We start from the raw sequence: 24,293 nt of genomic DNA, 5'->3' as shown, positions 1-24,293 counted from the left end.
TCATAACACTGGTTCCGTTTTACAGCTTATGTTTCTATCCAATAACAAGCTATATAATACTAGGGCTCAGCCAATAAGCTCGCGCAGCTATATAATTTCAATAAAAGTGACAGTTCAAAGGTCGTAGTAGATAGACTCTGGATGAAGATATTCTTAAGATACTCCTCTGCAATGGTGTTGACCGCCTCGCTGCCTTCACTGACCTTGCTGAGATCGACTACTGAACGAGCTGCAGCACATTTTGTGCGACGGAGGTGTACCTTGACACAAGGCAGATGCCAGCGTGCTGCGCGCGCATGTTCTCGATGCTATCGAAAGAAGTGATATCTTTTATCCCGATATGTAGATGTTATTTGATATATTTTAGGTTTTTTTTTCAGTTAATTTAGTAGTTTTATAACTTTATTGCTTACAACTATTAATTAAAGTGAAAATTATTGATTCTGGGCCGTGATGTACGATGACGCAAACACAAGAATCATGGGATTTTAATGGCGGCGATCGTGCCGTCAAGATTTACTCTTATCGTACTGTACTGCCTGACGTTTTGGGCGGCCCGCTGCGTGAGCTATAATTGCCCTCAGTGGCTGAAGCGGGCAGATTCATAGATAGCATTTTGTTAAAATGCAAGCATCAAGACTGATAAGCGAGAACTACAAACATACATATATCAGAGAAACGTTCACCGATACGAATTCACCGAATAACAGAAGTCACCATTGAAACATTATCAGTTCCTCCCTTGGTAGTTTGTATAATGATTATTTATTCATTAATACGATCGGAATAGATTGCTAAGTAATAACCTAATCTCTTTCTTCAATCGTCGTCGTTAAAAATTTAATGATTTCAACTTCGTATCCATCATGTTTGGGAATATGAGGTATCGGAAATGTTAGCGATAATGCGTTTTATCAGTATTGGTCATTCACTTGCTAATTTTATTACCTAAAATATCAGATGTTGTTTTAAAATTCTACATACAATTTTATCGCTACTCGATTGAACGCTACAATTCATTTCCGATTTTGGCTGTTGACAGCTAATATTTTTGTGGCGCAACCGTGCCGACATACTAAGATTATTGTGAAATATTGTTTTGTCTTTTTCCAACCTTTACTCATGAAAATGTGGAACACAAGATGGAAAGTTGAGTGTACATTGGAGAGAGTTTTTTTTTCCGATAACAAAAAAGGCTAATGACCTCAAGCACATGTAAACACCCTTTGATTTATGTATTGATTTCAACAAAGCATTCTCCTGGTCATTAAAAACTGCACATGTTAACATGTTTTTTATTTTGTCTAACTCCAGAAATTATTACGTGCTAAATTTGCGGGTTACAGAAACGAGGTTCCAGGTTCCAAGTTTCAGCGAATATTCATTTATTGGAGTGCGAAAAGGAGTAAGTAGGCCGAGACGTAAACGATATCATTTGATACTTCACAAATCTTGGCGCTTTCATGAATCGGGCATGTGAAGGATGAATCGTCTGGTGATTATCGGACCCATTGTCAGGCATCAGTGCATTAGTCATTTGCAGGAGAAAATCGTCGTCCTTCAGAAACGAAAGGCACGCAGTTCCATAAGACAAAGGATTCGCTATGAGCGTTGGACACATTTATAGTTCTGGGATCCCATGGGCTACACGTTCTCCCTATCAGGACCAGTAGCGGTAACTTTAGATGCTTTTTCGATATTTTTGCCTTTAATGACAACCATAGTTTCTTCTTCTCCTGAAAGTATGCTCCTCGGGGACAGATAATCTAACTCTCGAAGTTTTACAATTCTTTCCGATCTACCTCTTATGGGGGTTCATTTAAAAGTTAGTGTAAGAAAACTTTCAAACGTCTTAGTTTTTCGAAAATCGAAAATTTATTTTTTTCTCCATTGAGTTATAGCGCCATTTTGAATGTCATATATCGATAAATTTGGGGTAATTTGTTTTTCTTTAGTATAAAATTTGCAAGCTGACCTCCAATTTTAATTTTTGATTTTGCAGAGAATGGTTGAACTCTTCCTCGAGGAAAGTTTGAGCAAAAGTATAAGTCTTTCACTTTCTAGGCGCATACCACCTTAACAGACAACTCTTAAACTCAGTCTTTACAATTACAGACTGCCTTGTAATTGTTCACAAGTGAATTCTCTTCCAGACTAAAATTCAATTTAAACAATACAAGTTAAATTTTACACGCATACGCTGTGTTAGCAAGATAAATAGATGTTTCACTATGCTTTGGTGATTTAAACAAGAACCTGGCACTGACATACACAACAAATATCTTAAAAAAATCAATAACAGTTACAGTTACCGGCCTTTTATTCATGTTATGTAGAGTATGTCATCGAAGAAAATGAACGCATAAAATAAAATTGAAACTTAAGTAATAGATGTCATTACTTTGTACTTAAGCAATATGTTTATTATTTATATATATATATATATATATATATATATATATATATATATATATATATATATATATATATATATATATAATATAATATATATATATATTATATATATATATATATATATATATATATATATATATATATATATATATATATATACAACTATACGCTAATAGGCTAAGTAACAAAAATAGTGTCCACAGATTACAATTAAGTAATTTCTCTATCGAATGCCGGCTAACAACTTTTAGTACATGCTGATCACATAGCGAGGACATCGTCAGCTATTATGGCAGAACCCCAAAACCAAAGCCCCATATTTAAAAAAAAAAGAAGACTACCTAAGCGAGCGATATTATTGCAGTTTTCTGACAGCGACCTCTCCACACAGCTGCAAAGTTCATATAAAAACATTGTCACACGTACGTACATATTCACTACCGTGCATCGCCCACAAACTCAATCAAAACAATGCATCCGCGATTCGCTACACCAGGCTTCAGATAGCCTCGGGAGACAATTCTGCCTACCAGCAGAATTCCCAACCGACGGCAGAAAATTCATTAATTTTACGGATTAGACCATTAGCGAAATTGAAACGAGAAAATAGCGGGCAAAACTTCAATGTTTAAAATAACAAATTATACAGAATTAGACAAAGGTTATATTTCTTAGAGAAATTTAATAGATGAAATGCGACTCCTCTTGGCATTCTGCTCGATGGGTGTCTATGTCATATGATAGAAACTATGATTATCAAGCCTCCTGATGGTATTTGTACTGATGGTATGCACATAGATTATTACAAACATGCATCAGCGATAATAACTTTGGTGTGGATAAAAGTAACGCTGCCCAGTATAACAGATATTTGTCGCGATCAAGGAGAGCGACCCGAATGCGAGGAAAGGAATACCCAAATCGAGATGTTGATCTGAAGGACAGCCATTGGAAAAACAAGAAACATCCAAGTTCAGGTCCGAATGTAGCAGTAGAATGGCATTTCAGCGGACCCAGGTGTCGGTTAGCGTTCAGTGTTGCCAATAGTGATATTGCGAAGCGTGAGCAAAAAACACGTCCTAGACGCGTCATGATGTAAAATAATATCTCGAAGGAACAAAGAATAGCCAACATGCTCGTTGAAGGAATAATATGACGACGAGCTGACCACTGGCGCCAAAGAGGAAAGCCAAAATTAGGCAGGGCTGGGCCGAGCATGTCAATTTCAATTGGCTGTCTTGTCACCCGAATCTGTTGATAAACGTTAATGGTAATCGCGAATCCACTTGTTTCTGTTCTAATATCAACAAATTAAGGACAATGCGCATTTTCACAGAATGTTTGTGGTTAGACTTAATACCCCTAGTGGCCTTACGTTGCCAGAAACACTACCCCTCGGTCTTCGGTCTCGGGGGATAACGATGTGTTGCTGGTCACGCATGGCCCGTTAAATGATATTATGCTTTCTTTTCGCACTTGTCCAGTAAAAACCGTAAACGGTCAACCGTTGCTCTCAATTCCTTCATATATGGACAATAGGGAGTAAGTTTTGACACTTTGGCAGTAATGCATAGTCATCATTTAGTACGCCACGTGATGTTTATGCATGTATCCAATGAATTCTTGATATAGAAAAAAGAGCAACTTTGTTCCTTTAACGCGGCGCAAGTGCCTGCAATAGCAGTCATGTGTGGAGGGACTGTGCCGCAACCAAGGGTCAGGTCTCGACAATCGTCATGAAGAATTTGCAGTCAACGAAACCGACAATTTGACATAAAATAAATCGTGTAATATGGTTAAAGCATTTAAGGTTGTAGAAATTGTGAGAAATTAATACCTAGTAGTGCAATTAGTAAAATGGCGTAATGTTGATTCTTCTCGGGTTCCATATTATTCCTATTCTCTTTCCAACTGCGTTACATGGGTTTACACGAACTGTTACGTTGTGCAGTGAGATATAACTTTGATTAGCAATCGGGTATACAGTTATGCTTGACCAAGACAAGCTCAGACACTGTTAAGAGCCCTCTCGTCTCAGATGTTAATACGATTTAAAAATCAAATTGCGATGTAATATAGTCACGAAAGAGAAGGAGAAACCGAGAACATTGAAATAAATAAATGAAATTCATGGGCAACTGAAAATTGTACGCATTTTGAACGTCAATGGTTTTTAAACAGTCCTGTGAGTAAAAATACCTTTATGATGTTTTCACTACATACTAAGCCTTAATTCATAAAAGTATGACAAGCTTCAAATAAAACATATATCACTGCACTTTGGAAATAATTCATTGGTCCGATCCACAGCTAGATAGCGAGGTCATTTCCTTGAGGGAAATCCAATTTAAATGTGACCCTAACACTGACCCCAACTGCTTTAGGATAATGAAATACAGCTATACGTTTTAAGATGGGTTCCAACACTCCTCACGTTTGCGGCAGACTTTTTGACTTTACATTGCTTGAAGAAATATGCCATGGCCTTTCTGACACTGTTTCCGATAAAGTTTCCTCTAATCTAAAAGAAAGGAGATTATTCGGTAAGGGAGACCAAAACTTGACTTTTTAAGTGGGATCAAATGATCTTGTCAGGGTTTTTCTCCTCATGACCCAGATATTTTTTGCTTTGAATTGCATCAGCGTAAATGTAAAAGTAATTCCCGTGCAGTCCCGCGGGTAACGTCCTTGTACCTCAGACTTTATAACGAAACTAATCTGCATGGCACTCTGATGTGAGTTTGCTCTGCGCTTTACATGGGTTTGCTCCTTATGTCGGTATCAATTTACCCAAAACGAATGACGTTTCGAGAAATGGCGACATCAAATGTCACAAATAAATCGTCATTCCTGCTGTACTTCTTTTTGAATAATCTTACAAATGTATTATGCTTTGAATAACGATTTTAGGTACGAGCCTTCTTGCATTATCTTTTGCAATACTTAAGCGAGACCATCCTATCAGCTCCATAAAATCCCAAAACCTAAATGAGTTGAAGTGGAATGTTGGACTCTCGTCCGGAAATTTCTGTCATGGAGACATGTGTGAGACAGGAAATCCCAAAGGAGGTGAGAATATGACATCTACTGGTGTTTGGGACTGTTTTTCTGACATTTGTAAATACTTGCAAAAACCGCAGTTAATTTACTGTAATACAGAAACACCACGCTCATCAGTGACATCACTCCCCTTCAAAAAGTTCGGTCGACATCAACCGTGAGCAAATGCTGAAAGAAGCGTGCTTTTCATGGCAAAACGTTTCCTTGTCACTGTTTTGCCTCTAAAGGCGTTATGTAATAATCATTTTGCGGTTGGTTAGTCAAACCAACTTTTTCACATGATCATGTACTGCTTTGGTACATTTCATATATTACTTACCGATGGGCGAGTACACAAAATCACTTTGAAGTGTGTCGTCTGCCCGCGCTATAGGCATACAGTAAGCGCAGAAACAGCGAATGACCAATGAGCATTTGTCAAACGAATATGAGGAATGTGTGTTTCTTCCGCGCGATAGCACAGTCTCGATCCCACACTTGTGTACTCCCAGCGTACCTTGGAGTTGAGAAATTTTGATCTCTTGCAGTTTGTGCCAAACGAGGAACATATTATAAATCAAGGTCCAAGGGACAAATAGAAAATGACAATAATAGTTGAGTCATCATGAACAAAACGAAATTGAATTACTTCATTTTATAAAACATGCTCATAAAACTCCAGTTATCTTGCCGTTATATAGTGCCCGCTTTGTATGCAAATCAAATTACAATTGAGGTACTGGTGCCTTAATTTATAACATCGGTGTCAACAACAGCTAGATATATGAACCTTTGTGTAAATGTTCGGAAAATCCTTGAGGAATGAGTCGACTGCGTAACAATTGCCTGTACAGCCCATGCGTCACAAGCTAGCGGCCATATGCTCGGCTAAGCTATCCTCTGCGTCCCGGCTTATTGGCGCGTCCAAAAAAGTCCTGTTAATGGCCGTCAACCGGGCGCTTGAATCACACGTCGTATTTGCCTTCGCCGTGGTAATGCAACCCGATACAACACATCAGCAGCGTGCAGCTGCTATGCCCTACCTTTGGAGCACTCTGATAGGGCATTGCAGGTTTCTTATGAGAGAACGGAAGCGACAACGTCATGAAATGCGTTTCCCAGCCATTAGCGCATGGTTTCGTCGCCTTCAGCACATATGCCATGTCGCTTTAATGTCGAAAATGACTCTGAGTACAATCGGTAGGTGGTCGATTAATGGAAAGATGGAGGATGTAAGTTCTAAAGTTCACGCATTACCTGAAGTGCGTCTAACCTAAATTTACAGCATTTATCCCGGACAGATGCAATCACAAAGTGGGCGCTTTTAGAGTCTCGAAACGTGATTTATATTATTTGCCTACAAACGGTTATATTTCATAATATCCATCATACCAACGACTATTTATCCGTTGGACTCGATTCACGTAAACGCCATGGCGTTTTTGGAGGGGGAGAGGAGACAAATAGTACTGTAAATCATGCTGAATAATCGACGCTAAAATTACTCAGGAATAAAAAAATATTGTGTTTCCCTAAACATGCCCTCATGAAATGGAGTAGACCGGTCGGGAATTTTTTTTAATTTTTTTATCATTGTGTTTTATTTTTGACAAATAAACAATTGGAAAATTTCAAAGCCTGCGTGATTTTAAAAATGCGATAAAGGGAAAAATTAGAGCTTGAGGATTCCAAATAGGGTACAGGCAGGTCGGCTGACTGCAAGGCATTTTTGTTTTGGTAATACACATATAGAAAGGAAAATGCATGCATTACGACATCAATGAGCGTTACCATAACCGATTGCAACTGCTTACAATGCATGAGGCATTTGATCATGTCCTATTTATTTATTTACTTATGTATTTATTTATTTGGTTTTTTTGCTTGTTTATTTGGGAGACAATTGATTACAATAGAGCACTACGATTCATTTGCGTAGAAGAGAGCATCGCCAAGGGGTCAAGAATGTACACTACACAAACAAATACGTACATACACACACACACACACACATACATATATATATACATTGTATATATATATATATATATATATATATATATATATATATATATATATATATATATATATATATATATATATATATATATATATCTGTGTATATATTTATATTTGTCTTCAAAAGACAAGAACCAGGTCTTTGACGTCTTGTGGTCAATTATTGACAAAGAATCGAGTTACTCTAAGATAAGCAAGCGATGTAATCTTTGTATATCAGAAAAGCTACACATTATTAATACTGACAAATCTACGCTGTTAAACAAACAATCTGACTTGGTTTCAAAATGTCGCCACCAAAACGAATGTTATTATCAAATGTTAACACCAACTGACAATAGAATGGTACGCCCCAACCATATAAATGAGAGAGCAGATACAGATTAATATTGTTTTGAAGTAATTTGTGATATAAATATAAATATATATATATATATATATATATATATATATATATATATATATATATAATATATAATATATATATATATATGAAACAGTAGGATCGTCTAGACCGGTAGCGTAAACAATCTTGCGAACAATGTTTGGTCAAAGGTCATCAGTTTGCTAAGTCTTCTATTCGATATTGATTTATGTGTCACATCACTATGAATGCTGCTCGCTACGGAATTTTCTTTTCCTCGTTTAGCACCAATTTTAGTCCCAAATGCCGCTAACAGCTTGGAAAAATGATAAAATCCATTTGACAGTCACAAGATACATGCTAACATTGGCTAGGATTTGGTGGGGGATTAAAACATACCGGACGACATAATGGATCTTGACGTTGACGGACCGCTGAACCGACAGTCGACACCGGTTTTTTTCTCTGCGTTGTTTTCTTGAAACCCCTGCCAATGCGTGACGTTGCTGATATCGAGTAGATCGTTGATGACATAAATACGAATGTGGGCATGTGGTTCCTAGCGCGCCGTAGGTAAGAAAATAATCCCAGCTGTCAAAATCAGTAGATTTAGGATATTAAGCCTAATCCTTTCTTTGATATCCGGGGGGTGAGGTTTTTATGCCTGTTGTCTGAAAGTGTTGAGTGGGATGTAGTACTGGACACACCAGAGCGGCATCAGTAATGATACAACGCTAACCGATAAGTATAATGGGCATGTATATATAATTGGTAAAAAGGGGCCACAAGCTGTAACTTTAGTGACGTTTTTCTTTTTTGCGGGGGGGGGGGTCCACTGTAAGTTCCCAAAGCAATGCATGCTAAACACCTATTTAGCTTGAATGCAATGTTATTGTTCGCATTTAAATTCAAGTCCGTACCAGAATTCACTTGTCAACAATAGCAAAGCAGTCTACACATGACGCATTGTACAGACTGAGTTGATCAGCTGAATACTGGGTATCTCAGCATGCTTTGGAGAGAAGAACGCGGAACTATAGTTGAAATAATAGTGGGAAAAATTCATCAAAAGTTACAGATACTGGAAGTTGTCCTCTTAGGTTTCAGTGACGATCTTCCATTTGCAAGAGTCAAATTCAGAACAAAGAATGATTAAGTAGGACCAAGATTCGCGCGAAACCTCGTTCGCCCGTTTTTCAAACATGATGGACGAGCAGCCATGATCATGTTGTTTCCCTTGTTCCCAGCCGAAACTCTTACATATGCAACAAAAAATTGAATGTTTGCCGTCATAGAGGCCTCGTCTATCTAAACGGCATTTCTTCTTACAATATATACGTTACCAAAGATATAATACGTGCACGTCCTCAGAGAACATCAGGATAGGCCATATCTATATATAAAGCATTATGATTCATAATACGACAAGATTTATTTAGGTACATCAAATGTACCTGTATACACGTAAGTCTGCCAATAAAATTCCTGAAAATATCGTATGCTTACTCGCATCTGTCGATAAAATACATCGGTTTTGTCCACATAAACCCTGGAGCACCTAGAGTTTACGGTTCGCCGCAAAGGCTACAATTAGTCAACTAATATTCTTGAATCTTTACTAATAAACAGCAGTTTTTGTAATGTCCTGTACCTTCTTGAGAATTATTATTTCTTGTATCAACTGCGGTTTCTTGTTCTATTCCCTGCGGGGATGGGGGTGCAGAGAGTTCAGCTCATCAACGCAATATATACAATACGGTGCAATATCGCAGAGTATTGTATACCATCGAACTGCACAATGGCGCCCATTGCCTGGGCGAATGAGAATGTTCTGAATGATAAAATAAAGATAATAAAAATAGGAAATGCACTTTGTTGTATTCCGAGTAAATTCTCTATGTAAATTTTTAAAAATATTATTACGCTACGATGCATTTACATCATTCAGGTCGTTCGTCCAGGCTCTCTACCTGACAAGACATACGGAGCAAGTCAATATACGCCGCGCCAACGATTTCGAAAACCGGGAATCTTTCGCTGTTACTTTCGAACAAAAATCTTTTATTATTGTTTAAAAAAAAGATGCTGACGGATTAATGACTCCTATTTGAAGGAAGAGTTATTAATTTCGGCGTAAGTAGCGACGGCCCGGGCGAAAGGTCGCCATCAGTACATCGGCCATTGTGCTCTATACTTTTCCATTATCATTGAAGCGATACGGAAGCATTCAAAAGTAGCTAAGTAATAATGGCTTGGGAAAACATACGATTATCCCAGAAATCCTTGATTATATCCTCTTAAACTTTATCTATATCAAACGCTATAGTGCGACGTAAGGCGCACGCTACAGGCGGGATTGCTAGCTATGAATGTCTGTCATCGCAACATTGCAAGAGAGTTTTTATATTGCTTTAAGGTAGTATGCACCACGAAAGTGTGACTTAAGGACTCAAACTTTAACATAAAATGTGAAACTGAAGGAGTTGGTACTCGATGTACTGTTCTTTTGTCTCGGGCACGTATCTAGAAAAATTGTCCTTCAAAGACTGAATTCATTCAAATTCAGATAGAATTCTTCAAATTAAAAAGAGAGTTGAGATTAAAAGTTTATCAGCTATGCACGCTCGTTTTTTTCGAAAATTTTGAAAAAGGTTCGCCCCAACAGAAACTGATTTGTGTCATTTTCATGCTTTTGGAGATTAAGCTAGTGAAAGTTGTTGGAAAGTAATTAAAAAGTGAAGGGAGATATACAATTTTGTCATGTGCAAGAGCTCCCGAGTGCAGAGATGCCTGTTAGAGTAACCAAGTTGCAGAAGAAATATGCTAATTTGTTCACGACAATATGAATTGTATCAAAATATGGATGGTCGCAGAAACCTGTGAACTCTAACCTTCTTAGTAGAACAAACTTTCTCAATTCTTTTCTGATCTACCACTTGTTGGGATTCATTTTAAAGCTCTTAATGTAATAAAACTTTGCAATGGCTTAGTTATCCGAAAATCAAATTTGGTTTTTCTTTATGGAGTTAACACAGTGATGGCGACCATTCTGAATTTTAAATATTGGTTAATCTTCGATTATTTGTTTTCTTGTACCAAAATTTACACACTGACCCCCCCCCTCCCGATTTTTATTATTAATTTAGTATGAGAATGGTTGAAAGGTTCATAAGGAAAGTTCGAGCAAAAGTTTAAGTCTTTCACTTTAAAGGTGCAAACTATACCTTAAGAAGTATGAAGGTCAGTCACACATTGTACGTTCTCCTGGTACAAGGATCTCCTTCTCGAAGAAAACAAATTTCATGGTAAATAATTAATGCAGAACAACCGGTCTAAAGAGTGGTGGCCAATTTGAAAGGTTTACGTAAGAAAACCTCGACGACAACAATTCAATATCTTCCGCCCTTTACTGGTTTGTCCCGGTGTCGTATTTACACGCACGTTCAACGAAGGGTCTTGCAGAAGAAAATTGACTATGGAAGAAGATATCGTTTGCTTTAGGTTTCCAAGATAAACAGTCGTTCCTCTTCCAAATTGATCACATTTTCCGTTTTATTTCTTTAGTACTACATCGCAGACAATATGTCGACCTAGACGCCAAAGACTACACCGTGCACTGAAACGTGGCCAGCCGACTATTTTTGCTCAACTACAATAGAGCATAGAAGAACATTAAATAATCGGTTTTGTATACGTCGCCTCAGGGAGAGATATTCGGACTCTCAAATTTGTACAACACTCTATTGGCCTACCGCTTCTTAGGGGAACATTTTGAAGTTCGTGAAGTAAGTAAAGCTTTCTTGTAAGTGCTTTGTTTTGTTTTTTTGTTTTTTTATTGAAAATCGAAAAATTAATGTTTTGATATATTTTATATGGTAAATGTATATATATAATATATATATATATATATATATATATATATATATATATATATATATTATACACACTCACACACACACACATACATATATATATATATAACACATAGTGATATACACACACACACACACACACACACACACACACATAATATATATATATATATATATATATATATATATATATATATATATATATATATATATATATATATAACACATAGTGATCCACTCTTTGCATCTACATGACTTTACTATACACCATGGCTGTACTTATTTCCGTCCGAGTGAATTTAAACAGTATGACTAATTCTGAATATATATATATATATATATATATATATATATATATATATATATATATATATATATATATATATATATATATATATATCAAAATACGTTGACTAGTAGAACCTTCAGATAGTATTGTTCTAAAGTTTTCCCTTACTTCAAATCCCAAAGAGAACTTGTTTAAAGCAACGTTTCGATGTGGCTAGCACACCTTCATCAGGCTTCGCAGTTGACGCAATGAACAGAAACAAGACTTACTACAGTACGCATGTCCGAGATAAACAAAAGAAGATAATCACATGACGAAACGAGCGGGAAATGAACAGTGCATGGAAAGATAGTTTTGAATTCCTGCGGGGTCATATGCATATAGTCCTTGAGGACGTGTTGCTCTCATTTTCTGTATCCACAAGCTTTCTAATTGTTTCATTGTTTCCGTGTTGGGATTAGGTAAACGACAGATGATCGTTGCCGTTAAAGCATTATCACATAAGGAGTGTCCTGACATCCTGAAGTGAGGTATAATATATGGGGATCTATCTTTTCTGTTCGTTTTGATATTGGAACGATGTCCGTACATTCTCTTATGAAAAGGTTGTGTGGTCTAGCCAATATATTGAATATTAAAGGTACGGCATGTTAGGGCGTATATTACATTAGTAGATTTACAATTTACATCATCTTTAATGCAAAAAGATCTCTTTGTTACCGTGGAATGAAGTGGAATATATAAGCTTATATATATATATATATATATATATATATATATATATATATATATATATATATATATATATATATATATATATTCTCTTTATTAAAATATATATATATATATATATATATATATTATATATATATATATATATATATATATATATATTCTCTTTATTACAAAAGTTTGCACAGTGATCCCTGATTTCTATTCTTGATTTCAAAAGGGGATGGTTGTAAGTTTTTAAGGAAAGTTTGTGAAAAGGTTTAGGTCTTTTAATGTCGAGCGAGGTGCTAACTACCATATCATGGCTATATATTGTTTTGATTTACTTTGACCGTACTTCAACGCTTTATCGACGGTAAGGATTTCACCAGCCAACTGCTTGCAATACACAGTGTCAAAAATTAAAATCGCATACTCTGATCGTCAAATGTACCCTCCCTCAATGTCACATCGATGCCCCACACAGTGCATCAGTATATAAGGAATCTATGAAAATGGTAAAAGAATGTAAACTGTGCGCGGCGTCTATTAGACGCGCACTTTCATATTCGTGTTGACTTGCCATTTCGACGGACTCACATACTAGTGTCTCGGCGTAATTATGGATCCGACTTTATTTTTCAAAACGAAATCACAAAACGAGGTGGACCATTTTCCTCAGGCTTGTAGATAAGGGATCGTCACAAAGACTGGGCTGGCATTTTAGCCAGGAAATGCTTCTAGGCTAGCGTTAGCAGACACTAGCTACCCTGGATATGTGCTGACACTGGAAGTGTTTACTTTATGTGATATTAACCGAACAAACAAAGTCGTACTGTTTCACATGGCGCTCTTACAACGCGCCTAAGGCCCGTCACTGTTTGCAAAGTCGCGACTACTCTCCGCGTTGTCAAGAACATGTTTGCCCTCTACGTATCCGGACTCACGAATGAAATTTGACATCAGCTTCAGTATACATCCCGGGACAGTTCCCGCAAATGATTTCTGTGCCGTCATTTCGGATATATCACGGGCAAGAGGTGGCGCTGTGATTGTGATTTTCCTCGTATTCGAATTCGTTCTGGGTTAATTTATCGAAAATATGACTGTACGGCACAAGAGAACCATCATTTAAGCAGGTTATCATACTTGAAATCAAAGATGTCTTTTCCCCTTTACACCGACAAGAGCAGAAGTCTTGTACTTTCGATGATTATAAAGATTTCTAACGATGAGACATTTTATCGAAACCGAGTCGAACCAAAACAACGCCTCGGTGCCAGTGATAAGGAACGCCGGTTCAAATCTTGCACTTGATCATTGTGTCTCACTCCCCGACAGCGACAAACAGACGTCGGGGGGGGGGGGAACCAAAGTACCAGCATGCAAAGGGTGACGCGTATTCACGCTCACATCTTTGTGGCTCGTCAAACGATACCCCCCGCTTTTTAACTTAAAGTCGGACACATAGGAATTTAACATTTAGGGCTTACCTATCGATGGCGATGAACAGAAGAGAGTTGGTCGAGACATAGAGAGACATCATTTTGACGTAGGCAGCCGCAACGCACAAGTGCTTCCCGAAGGACCAAGTCTGCTTGAGGTAGAAAGTCAGGTTCAACGGAGCAACCAAGACGGCCACCAGGAAATCTGACGCCGCCAAGTTAGCGATGAGAAAGTTGGGCACAGTTCGCATCTTCTGGTAGCGCAACAAAATGTACATGAGAACGACGTTGCCGATCCCACACACGACTATCATCAGAGAGTAGACGAGGCACAGTACCACCTTGGCGGCGGGATGTATGTCGGGCACCGATGAATTGGAGGCGAGTGCGCTTTCCGAAGAGTAGTAATAGTTAAAGTAGACCTCATTGTATTGGTTGGAGATGTTAGACGGGTCAAGCAGGGAAAATTCCTTCATTGCCGGATAGTCGGAGTATAAAGTCATATTAAACACAAAATATATTACAAGCACCCTCTCTCTCTCTCTCTCTCTCTCTCTCTCTCTCTCTCTCTCTCTCTCTCTCTCTCTCTCTCTCTCTCTCTCTCTCTCTCTACCGACACGTTTGGGTTACGCGGTCGTCTTCACTTGCTGCTGCTAGGCTGACAACCATCGACCGCCGAGTGTAGTCGACACGGACTTGACTGTTCCGCCTACTCCGACAGGAGAATGTCCTGCTCTTCGCGGCAAATCAACGAATGTGGTGTTGGCCCATCGGCACACATGTCGTGACAGGCTGCGACTTGCTGGCGCTCTTCCCTCTTGTTGTGAGCAGACGAAACGGACGACTTGATTGGACGAAAGCCAGTTCGGTGCATGCCATCAATCGCAGTCTGGGAGAGGAGATCGATCGCTGCAAGAACAGATTTTGGCGGGATTCATTAACATGCAAATCGAAAACATAAGCTCTCTGAAACCTACCTCAATAAAACGTGATACCATTCTCTTTTATAATCAAGAATGAAAGCGTGGATGAGAATATTAATCACCTAAAATTTACCGATGTTTTAAATTCAAAGTGGCTATTTGTTATTTGCTACGCTGAATTCTTAAATGATACTATGTTTTCGATTTTCACGACAACAAGACAGTTAAAACAAAATTCCAAAGGCTCCAAAGATTTCACATAAGTCAAGAAAGCTTCAAAGCAGCAGACCAGAAAAAACGTAAAGGTTTGAGTGTTTCTAATTCCCAAAAGCGCATTACACTGTAAAGGACAACAGCTTGAACTTTTATCGCAATTTCATTATTTTTTTGTTTGCGAGGAAACTTCTTCTCCTTCTTAAGTTTGTTTCAATGTTTTTCAGTTCAACAGTCATTCCTTTTCATCTTTTTTTACGGCATTTGGATTTCATTTTGCGTTTTCGTTTTTAAAAATTGAATTGATTTGATATGTACTGTTCTCTATAGGAGTTTGAATTTAGTATTAGACGTTCAGTTAAAAAATCTTCGTCTTCTTCTTCTCCTCCTCCTTCTTCTTTCTTCTTCTTTTTCTTCTTTTTCTTCCCAAAATGTGGCGAAATGAAAAATATTAGTGTTGCCACCAAAATGCATAGTGTGCAATAAGAGGTATTGTTGTTGAAAAATGCATTCTTGCCTGTGCGGAGAAAAATTCAATCGAATTGAACAATTCATTACATTGAACAAATACTTACCGAACTGACAAGTCGAAATTTCGATGTGGGAAAACAAACACTGTATTTCACAAGAGAAGTAAAGTACATGAAAGTGTAACAACAGCTACCGCTAACAAAGCCTGTGAAATGCGTTTTACTTGCCGTTCTTTTGGATGCGAAGACGCTAATTATATTTCATATAATGGATAAGCATCCAACCTATAGTCTAAAAAACATAACTACCTTTAGATCTACCATTTTTATTCTGGAGAGATTGTTTACGAATCATACGATAATCAAACAGAAAGGGACTGTATGTTGGGTTACTGGCCCCGCAGGTACACTGTAACGCGTTAAGGTGTTTTTTTGTTACGTTCGCACTATCAGCGAACGTCCGATTAATAATAGGCCATGTTGCAATCTGTACACTGAAAGTAATGTCTTGCAAGGTCTTATAATGTCCAATGATTTCGCCTATAGAAATTACACATTCTCGTTTCTCGTCAACCTCATCAATAAATCATAACCTTTGAAAGATCAAAATATTTTCTCCCAGATTTGGGAATTCATCCGTAACGCTGACTGAAAGCGTAACTTTGGTTGGCTGATAATATGGATACGAGATTTCTCCCCAGTAGAGTGAAATTTCAAAGCTTCCAATATTGCAATCTGTAAATGTAGCGACTGCAAAACCGATGCACAATAACATCGAAATGAACATCTTGAAGCTGCGATTGTAACAAATGAACGTGTAACTGTATCGCAATATTGTCGATGACTTCCCACAAAACTTTTGGATATAGAGAAAAGTCCCCCCACCCCTCAAAGCACGGGCAATGTTTTGCCTAAAGACGAAAGCTATCCGAGAGTCATCTATAAAGGTACGGCATGTGAAAACTTTTGATATGTCGTATGTCAAGGTAGAATTCGCCTAGAGAACAGATATTCACATATTTTGAACTCTCAAAAACTTTACAGTACTGTTTTTGGTCTACAACTTAAATTGAAAGGGCTCATTTTAAAGATCATGGTGTAAGTAAAACTTTTCAACGGCTTGTTTTCGTTGCATTCGAAAATTTATTTTTCCACACAGAGTTAACCAAGGCATGGTGGCCATTTTGAATTTCAAATGTCGGTAAATGTTGGTTGATCTGTCTCTTTAGTACAAAATTTGCACGGTGACGCCGGATTTTGTATCTTTATTTCGAAAGGGAATGATATAAAGTTTCCCTACGAAAAGTTTTAACAAAATTTTAAGTCCTTCAGGGCGCGAACCATCTGAAAGTCATATTTCTTTATATAGTATCTGCTTAGAGTTTCAGTACTGAACAATAAGGTTTCACCTTTCAGCAGCCATTGGCAGAGTGACCTTACTGACAGGCATTAAGTTGTAACACCTACAATCGGCTGTAACAATACTCCACAAAATACACATCTCCTCATTATATGTGTATTGCATACACTTACTCCCTTACGGCATGATTTGTTCCGCTGAACATTACCGGGTCCGAGGAACTAACCCTTGATGGCCCATCAATTATGCAAAGTGTGTGATCATGCAAATGATTTATGCATTGGCATGAGTGGATTGTCTTTTCAAAATACGGCGATGAAAATCAATATTCATGACAATTTCATCAAATCTTAAACGATAGCTACGGGGATGTCGATTCTCTCCATTTATGAATTAGCCCCAATTGTACATGCTAAACCTACTGAGATTACCTAATCAAAACGATTCTTGCACCATTTTATATTTATTTAAATAAGAGTTGTGACCTGGTTTATCTATCATGTGAAAAGATTAATCTCTTCATGGCATAAGCCCCTGTTTGTAACCAGAGAGGTTGATTGAATTTACAGACTTACATGTACGATAGTGTTTCAGGGCAATGCCAGTGAGGGCGCGATAATCTACCACTGAGAGTCAACGAAGCAAAACAAAAATTTAAAATGAACACATTTCAACCACTCTGCCCTTTAATAAGAGCCGCTCATAGATCTTTCTACGAATTGCGCTGAAATGTAATGACGCCTGTCTTCACTTTTAAAACTACAAGAAATCACAGACAGATTACATCGATCAGAAAGGGACGGTGCGCTGGAGCTTAATGGCCCCGAAGGCATTTCACGCAGCTTTATTTTTGCGTCCGCCCTTGCAGACAACGGTGGGTTAATGGGCTAGTGCAAACTGTGCATTTGGATTAATATTTTTGCAAGGTCTTATCATAATGTCCAATGATTTTGCCCGAGGCAAGTTACCATTTTCTTTTCGCGTTAACCTCATCAATAAAACATAACTTTTGAAAGATCAAATTATTCTCCCTTGATCCGAGAGTAAATCCCACAATGCTGAGAGAAACGAAAGCAGACATTTGCGTCATGAGGTAGGATTGCTTACCGGTCGATATAAGCTTCAAAGTGATTGACTTTTTAAAGGTATACAGTCACCTGTAATCTAAATATGCCTATATATGGTCAAAGGGGCGTTCCTTGGTATTCAAATTGCCCATGCGAGGGCGCTGTTTTTAAAAAGCGGCCACCCGCTTAAATCTGTGATTGGCTAGATTTTCTCTTTCCATGGTAACTGTGGCAAAATTGGAACAGGTGACAGTATACCTTTAACTGGTAAATTTAGAGAATGTAACACCGATGCGTGTCATTGGTCCATACCAATATTACCTCAATGAAAGGATTTCCCATTTGACCTTAGACCTTTTAAAGTACTTTCTCTACATTTACAAATAATCACTTTTATTCAAAGTTTCAATTACTTTGATGAAAAGAGATCACATTTGGATGTAAATAATTCTACAAACTACTTGAAGCACAATTGGCCATTCAAAACTAATGAGGTCAATGGCTTTAATGTTTACCTTCACTTATAGTTTGCTTGAAGTCTGAGTTGTACAGAGGGTTCCAGGACAGTTACCACCCAGACAAATACCCTATGGACAATAACCACCAGACATTTACCCCACGGCTAATTACCACCAACCATTTACCACCGAGGCATTTACCACCCGGATATTTACCCCACATACTTTTTATAACGACAATGTTGCTTTGTCAAATATTAAATAGGAAATGATGAAAAAAGACGTTCCCGGACAATCGCGGAGACTGCGTTTGCATCTTTTCTAGTACTGTCTCCTGCTGGGTGCCACATGACTTATCTTTTGCTATGCCTGGCAAGTGTCACCATACGTTCTAATTTTACCCTATGCCTATCAGGGAAGGGAACCCGGACGCCCGATACTAAAGTGTAAAAAAAATCAAATTGGGTAAAATGTACATGGTTAAAAATGAAGACAACTTCTGCAGAGTAAAAACAGTAAAAGTGATAAAAATGATTAAAATTCTACGGAGTAAGCATCAGTACACGTTAAAAATAAATCACGCATCAACGGTCACTGAAAAATGGTGACCCTTCCAATATATTGGTAATTATAGTGCTTTAAAAAAGGTGAGTCTTTAAATCGCGCTTATGAATGACATTAAAATAACAACAATATGATGTTAACGGACTAAAATGATTTTTCTATACGAATCATTTTATTACCTTATCCTAAACCTAACCTTGACCCTAACACTAGGCAGCTAATAATATTAGTCCAAACCACGTTGCATCGAAAGTTACACACATCTTCAGTTTCATGTTGTATGGGTAGAATGTTTCATAAAATATTTGCAAATTCCTTCATCACCAATATATAAAATACACTCCATAAGGCTGTTTGAATCATTGACAGTGTCTATGCTATGTCAAAACAAAGTTGAAACAGTTTGAAAATAAAGATAATGAATCTGACATCCTTTAAAATTAATTTTTAAGAGAGGGGGTAATTGTCCGGGTGGTAAATGTCTTGTGTGGTAAATGTCCTGTGTGGTAAGTGTTCGGTGGTAAATAGCCGGGGGGTAAATGGTAGGTGGCAAATGTCCGGGGACTAAATTTCCGGGGGGGGGGGGTTAACTAACTGTCCTGTTACCGTACAGAGTGCAGTATTATTGTTGCTCAAGAACCTTATTCAACCTGAATGTCAATATTAAACAACATATACATATAAGTGCACAGATATAGCAAGTTTGCAGAGGAGTAATTGTTAATAGTTTACACCTCGACTCTCATGTGAAGTGAATTGATATTTTTTGTGAAATTCCATATAACATTTGTTGTTCGCATCTACGCTTTCAAACACCCTAATTCTAATCAAATACATCAACTTTGCATCAAGTTTCAGGTATGGGGAAAATGCAAAATGTCAGTCTTGCCAACGCAATGCATAATGTGCAATGAGCAGTCACGGTTGTCGCTGTTGTTTACAAAGGTATTCTTGCCTCCGCGGAGAAAAATTCAGTCGTCAAAAATGGCATTGACATTAGGAACAAATACATACCGAATTGACAGGTCGAAATTTCGCGATGTAGACACTGTAAGATTATTTCACAAGAGATCTAAAGTACTCGAAAGTGTAACAAACGCTACCGCGACAGCTAACAAAGCATGTGAAACGCGTTTTACTTGCCATATTTTTGGATACGAAGACGCCAATCATGTTCCATACCATGGATAAGCATCCAACCTATGGTCTGAAAAACATACCTTTAGATCTACCATTTGTATTCTGGAGAGATTGTTTACGAATCATACGATAATCAAACAGAAAGGGACTGTGCGTTGAAGATTACCGGCCTCGCAGGTAAACTTAAGTTGTTTTTGGTTACGTTCGCACTATCAGCGAACGTCTGATTAATAGGCCATATTGCAATCCATACACTGAAAATAATGTTTTGCAAGGCCTGGCTTGAAGTTGTACAGAGTGCAGTATTATTGTTGCTCAAGAAACTTATTCAACCTGAATGTCAATATTAAACAACACATACATATAAATGTACAGATATAACAAGTTTTGCAGAGGAACAATGGTTAATAATTTACACCTGGACTATCATATGAAGTGAATTGATATTTTTTGTGAAATTCCATATCACATTTGTTGTTCACATCTACACTTTCAAACACCCTATTCTAATCAAGTACATTTACTTTGTATGAATTTTCAAACAAATGCACAGACACTGCTAGTTTTGTATCGGAAAAGAAAATTGTTCACAGTTTTCTCATAGTGCATCAACATTCTAGTGAAATTCCAAATCAAATTTCTTGTAACCGATAGCCCTATTCTATGATCTTGTATATTAATGACGATTGTCAAACATCTATAAATACACAAATATTGCTGTTTTTAGTCTATTCTGTCCAGACTGGTTCAGTGTTGCGTTATCAATGCACAGTTGGTTTTCCTTGTCTGTTTCAGAAATCACAATCACAACACAATTTCCAACCTGGGTATACACTCGGCATTGAAATGTCGGGAAAACCCCAAAACTTTATTCCACTAATCCATCATGGATAGGAGAAAGGCGGATGTAAAAGCAGGTAATTTAGTTTACATACAAATTCACTATAATTGGATGATTTAAAATATAACAGAGAAGATTGGAATATTTTTAAATATAATATTAATGCTGACGTCACAGCTTTTGGACTGTAACATGTAAGGAGATCACAGAAATCAAATAATATTGAAATACACACCTTAATTTTAAAACTGAATCTGTAATCCTAACAAATAAGTATTTTATTTTAAATCGACACTGATTCAGATTACCTCACATACAATCTTTTTGAATTGAAAAGTGTAAACCAAATACTGACTGTGGTCGAATTTACTTCCATTTTGGGCTGAAAATTTACTGATCCATATTTTTATCACCGTGTGAAATGATAACGCTACTATTAGAACATTTGAATATAGATTTGTACGATGTTTTGTCGGTGGTCGGTTTTCAGTTTTGTGCAACAAACAACCGTCATCTTCAAATGATTTTCCGAGGATTTGACAGGTTACAGTCTAGTACCGTTACAGCTGACAAAAAAAAACACACACACACGCAGTTCGTCGGTAAAAATTATGACTTTGTATAATGAAGCTCGAGCGCCATTTCACGTGTCGTTGGGTTAACGTTGTCACGCGTCCATGTCACTCACCTGGACTTTTTGTCGGAAGTGCCGTGAGTCTCCCCTTGCGACGCTGGGTTCTAATTTAGAGTTGGACAGGCAACGTGTCTACAAGAAACGTGGCAGAGGCTTCGATGTCTTGTCGTCAAGGTGGCTCTTTACCGTGGCAATGGAGTTATCCGCCAGCTGCCAAAAGCACAATAAGTATATGCAGGTCAATGTCCATGAGGCTCTGCTGGGATCTTGAGTGGTCTCCTTCTGAATAGAATCAGGAGACACGTGATTCATCTTCGCACAAATGACGACCGTGGGAGATGCAAATACGGAACGGCGTAACCATGGGTACGCGTTGACAACTCATTACAGAAATTAAGGTCGTGCTATTACAGCAATATTGTCTTAAATTTTCTGTCTCGTGTGTTCTGTTTTGCACGATTCTCCGGACAAAGACGCGATAGGCCAGTGGGTTTTAAATGTGGAAAGTCTATACATCAACGACAGCATCCACTTGTTGGACTTTATTCCGCAAATCCTGTCAATCCATGGATGTTGTTTCATAACCATTTACACAGACATTAAAATTGTCATCTGGCCTTTAGGTCAACGCGCCTAAAGGACAGATATTCGGACTCTCAGACTTATTATAAGATTTTGTTCTATCACGTGTTGGATTAATTTTGAAACTTATTGAATAAAAAGTTTCACTGGCTTATTATTATTATTATTATATTTTCCCCCTATCGAGTTAACACAGGGATGGCAGCCATTTTGAAGGTCAAGTTTCAGTAGATATTGGATAATCATTTCTTTCTTACCTACTTTGCACGGTAACCACCGATTTTTTTGTTCTTGACCACGAAAGGTAATGGTTCAAAGTTTCCTTGGTAAGTTGGAGTAAAAAGTTACATTTTTTGGTTTATTTTCGAGTCGTTATCTGTCTTAGAAGACACTTGGGCGTTGTAAAGCAAATTCACACCTGCCTGTAATTATGTAGAAATGAACTCACACGCACGATCAGTCACGCCTTGTCAATGTCCCTGAGCGGGGTTGTTCAGATGAATCGTCCGTCGTCTTTACAGAGAGTGCGCAACCTGAAATACTTGAAAGGAGGTGAAGATGAGCCACCAGTCGCTGCGAAAAAGCTGGCGAGGTGGCTTTGTTTCTTGCCGTCAACTAACCGTACACCTAAAAACAAAAGCAGATACACAAAAGGAGATAGAGGCGCGACGATACACTTGCAAGAATATAATATTGCCTATATATAAATTTTTGAATCAACTTCAAATCTGTTGATGATCGAATAAACATACAGTCCACTTGATTAAACAACGGTCAGAAAATGACAAGTTCTGTACTGACTTGACAGATGTTTCGGAAGTATTTTCCACGATTTACCATGTTGAGCTTCGATTTATTATTCTCATATTTGTAATGTTTGTAAGCAGCTACTTCATATATCATCTACAATAATTGTAAAATAGTTCATTTTTGATAACAGTAATTTAAGAACTTCTTGTTCAACAAAATTGGTTATCCTGAAGTGAATTATCTGAATAGAACATTTCTTCTGAATGCCTATCGCGGGAGCGATTTAAATTGAACCATATTGCCCCGTACAGTAATCTGCTTATTTGACAGGAAGACAAAAAGTGAAGCATGGTTTGTTCATTTCAATTAGATGTCACATTTCGTGAAGTGTAAGCTAGATGTAAAAACATAAAATTTGTTGCTTTCATCGTTGTATCTAGGAGGTTCTCTCCTTTATTGGGCGATTATGCTTACATGTAAGCCAGCCGTGGTATATCGCAAATATGCCACAGTTCTTTTCGCGTCTCGACCAATGATATCGCTGTATTTGAGCCACAATATACTGGTATGATATAATTGATATTATATCATACCAGTATATTGATGGCCCAAATACAGCGATGTAATAGGTTGAGACGCGAAAGAGCCATGGTATATTGGCGATATATCATTGCTGGCATTCGTGCGAGCTCTCAGCTTTAGCAAAAATCCGTTTTTGACGTTCCATGCTATATGTTTTGATTAAGTCACCACAAGTTGATTGAACTTACTACATAAATTGAAAATACAAAGAATATGATAGCAGTAAAAGTCATTTACCCATCGTCACATCAGGCAACCAATAACTTGCACGTTAGGAGTATAAAATTTGAAGGACCTGACCACAAGTTGATAATGAATCTTGCTATGTATATCGACGATATACGATGATATAACAGTTGTGAAAGTTATTAACCAGGGTCAGGTCGGTTCATTAGTAATTTGCATATTTAACGAACTCTCCTAAGAAGGGATATACAAATGGAAGGAGTTGATCAAAGTTCATGCTATTGTACGACAGTTGTGAAAGACTTGGTTATTTTCACGTCACGGAATTCGTAATTTACATATCTGGCGAACTTTCAAAATGGTGACATT

At 37.6% G+C, this 24,293-nt stretch overlaps 1 protein-coding gene across 1 annotated transcript in view; it reads right to left on the bottom strand.

Moving 5' to 3' along the window:
- The window catches only part of LOC139131215 (prokineticin receptor 2-like), a 49,823-nt gene extending 27,743 nt beyond the window's left edge, over positions 1 to 22,080 (bottom strand). Inside the window, exons 1-2 of the mRNA XM_070697187.1 lie at positions 21,879 to 22,080; positions 14,203 to 15,063 (exon numbers count right to left, since the gene is read on the bottom strand). Coding sequence (XP_070553288.1) covers positions 14,203 to 14,657 — 455 coding nt within the window. The 5' untranslated portion in view covers positions 14,658 to 15,063; positions 21,879 to 22,080. The remainder of the gene's footprint in view (positions 1 to 14,202; positions 15,064 to 21,878) is intronic.
- Between the last annotated feature and the right edge of the window lie 2,213 nt (positions 22,081 to 24,293).

This window comes from Ptychodera flava, chromosome 4 (genome assembly GCF_041260155.1).
Source record: "Ptychodera flava strain L36383 chromosome 4, AS_Pfla_20210202, whole genome shotgun sequence".
NCBI lineage: Eukaryota > Metazoa > Hemichordata > Enteropneusta > Ptychoderidae > Ptychodera > Ptychodera flava.
Note: the sequence above shows the minus strand (reverse complement) of the source record. Positions and strands in the feature narration are given on the sequence as shown.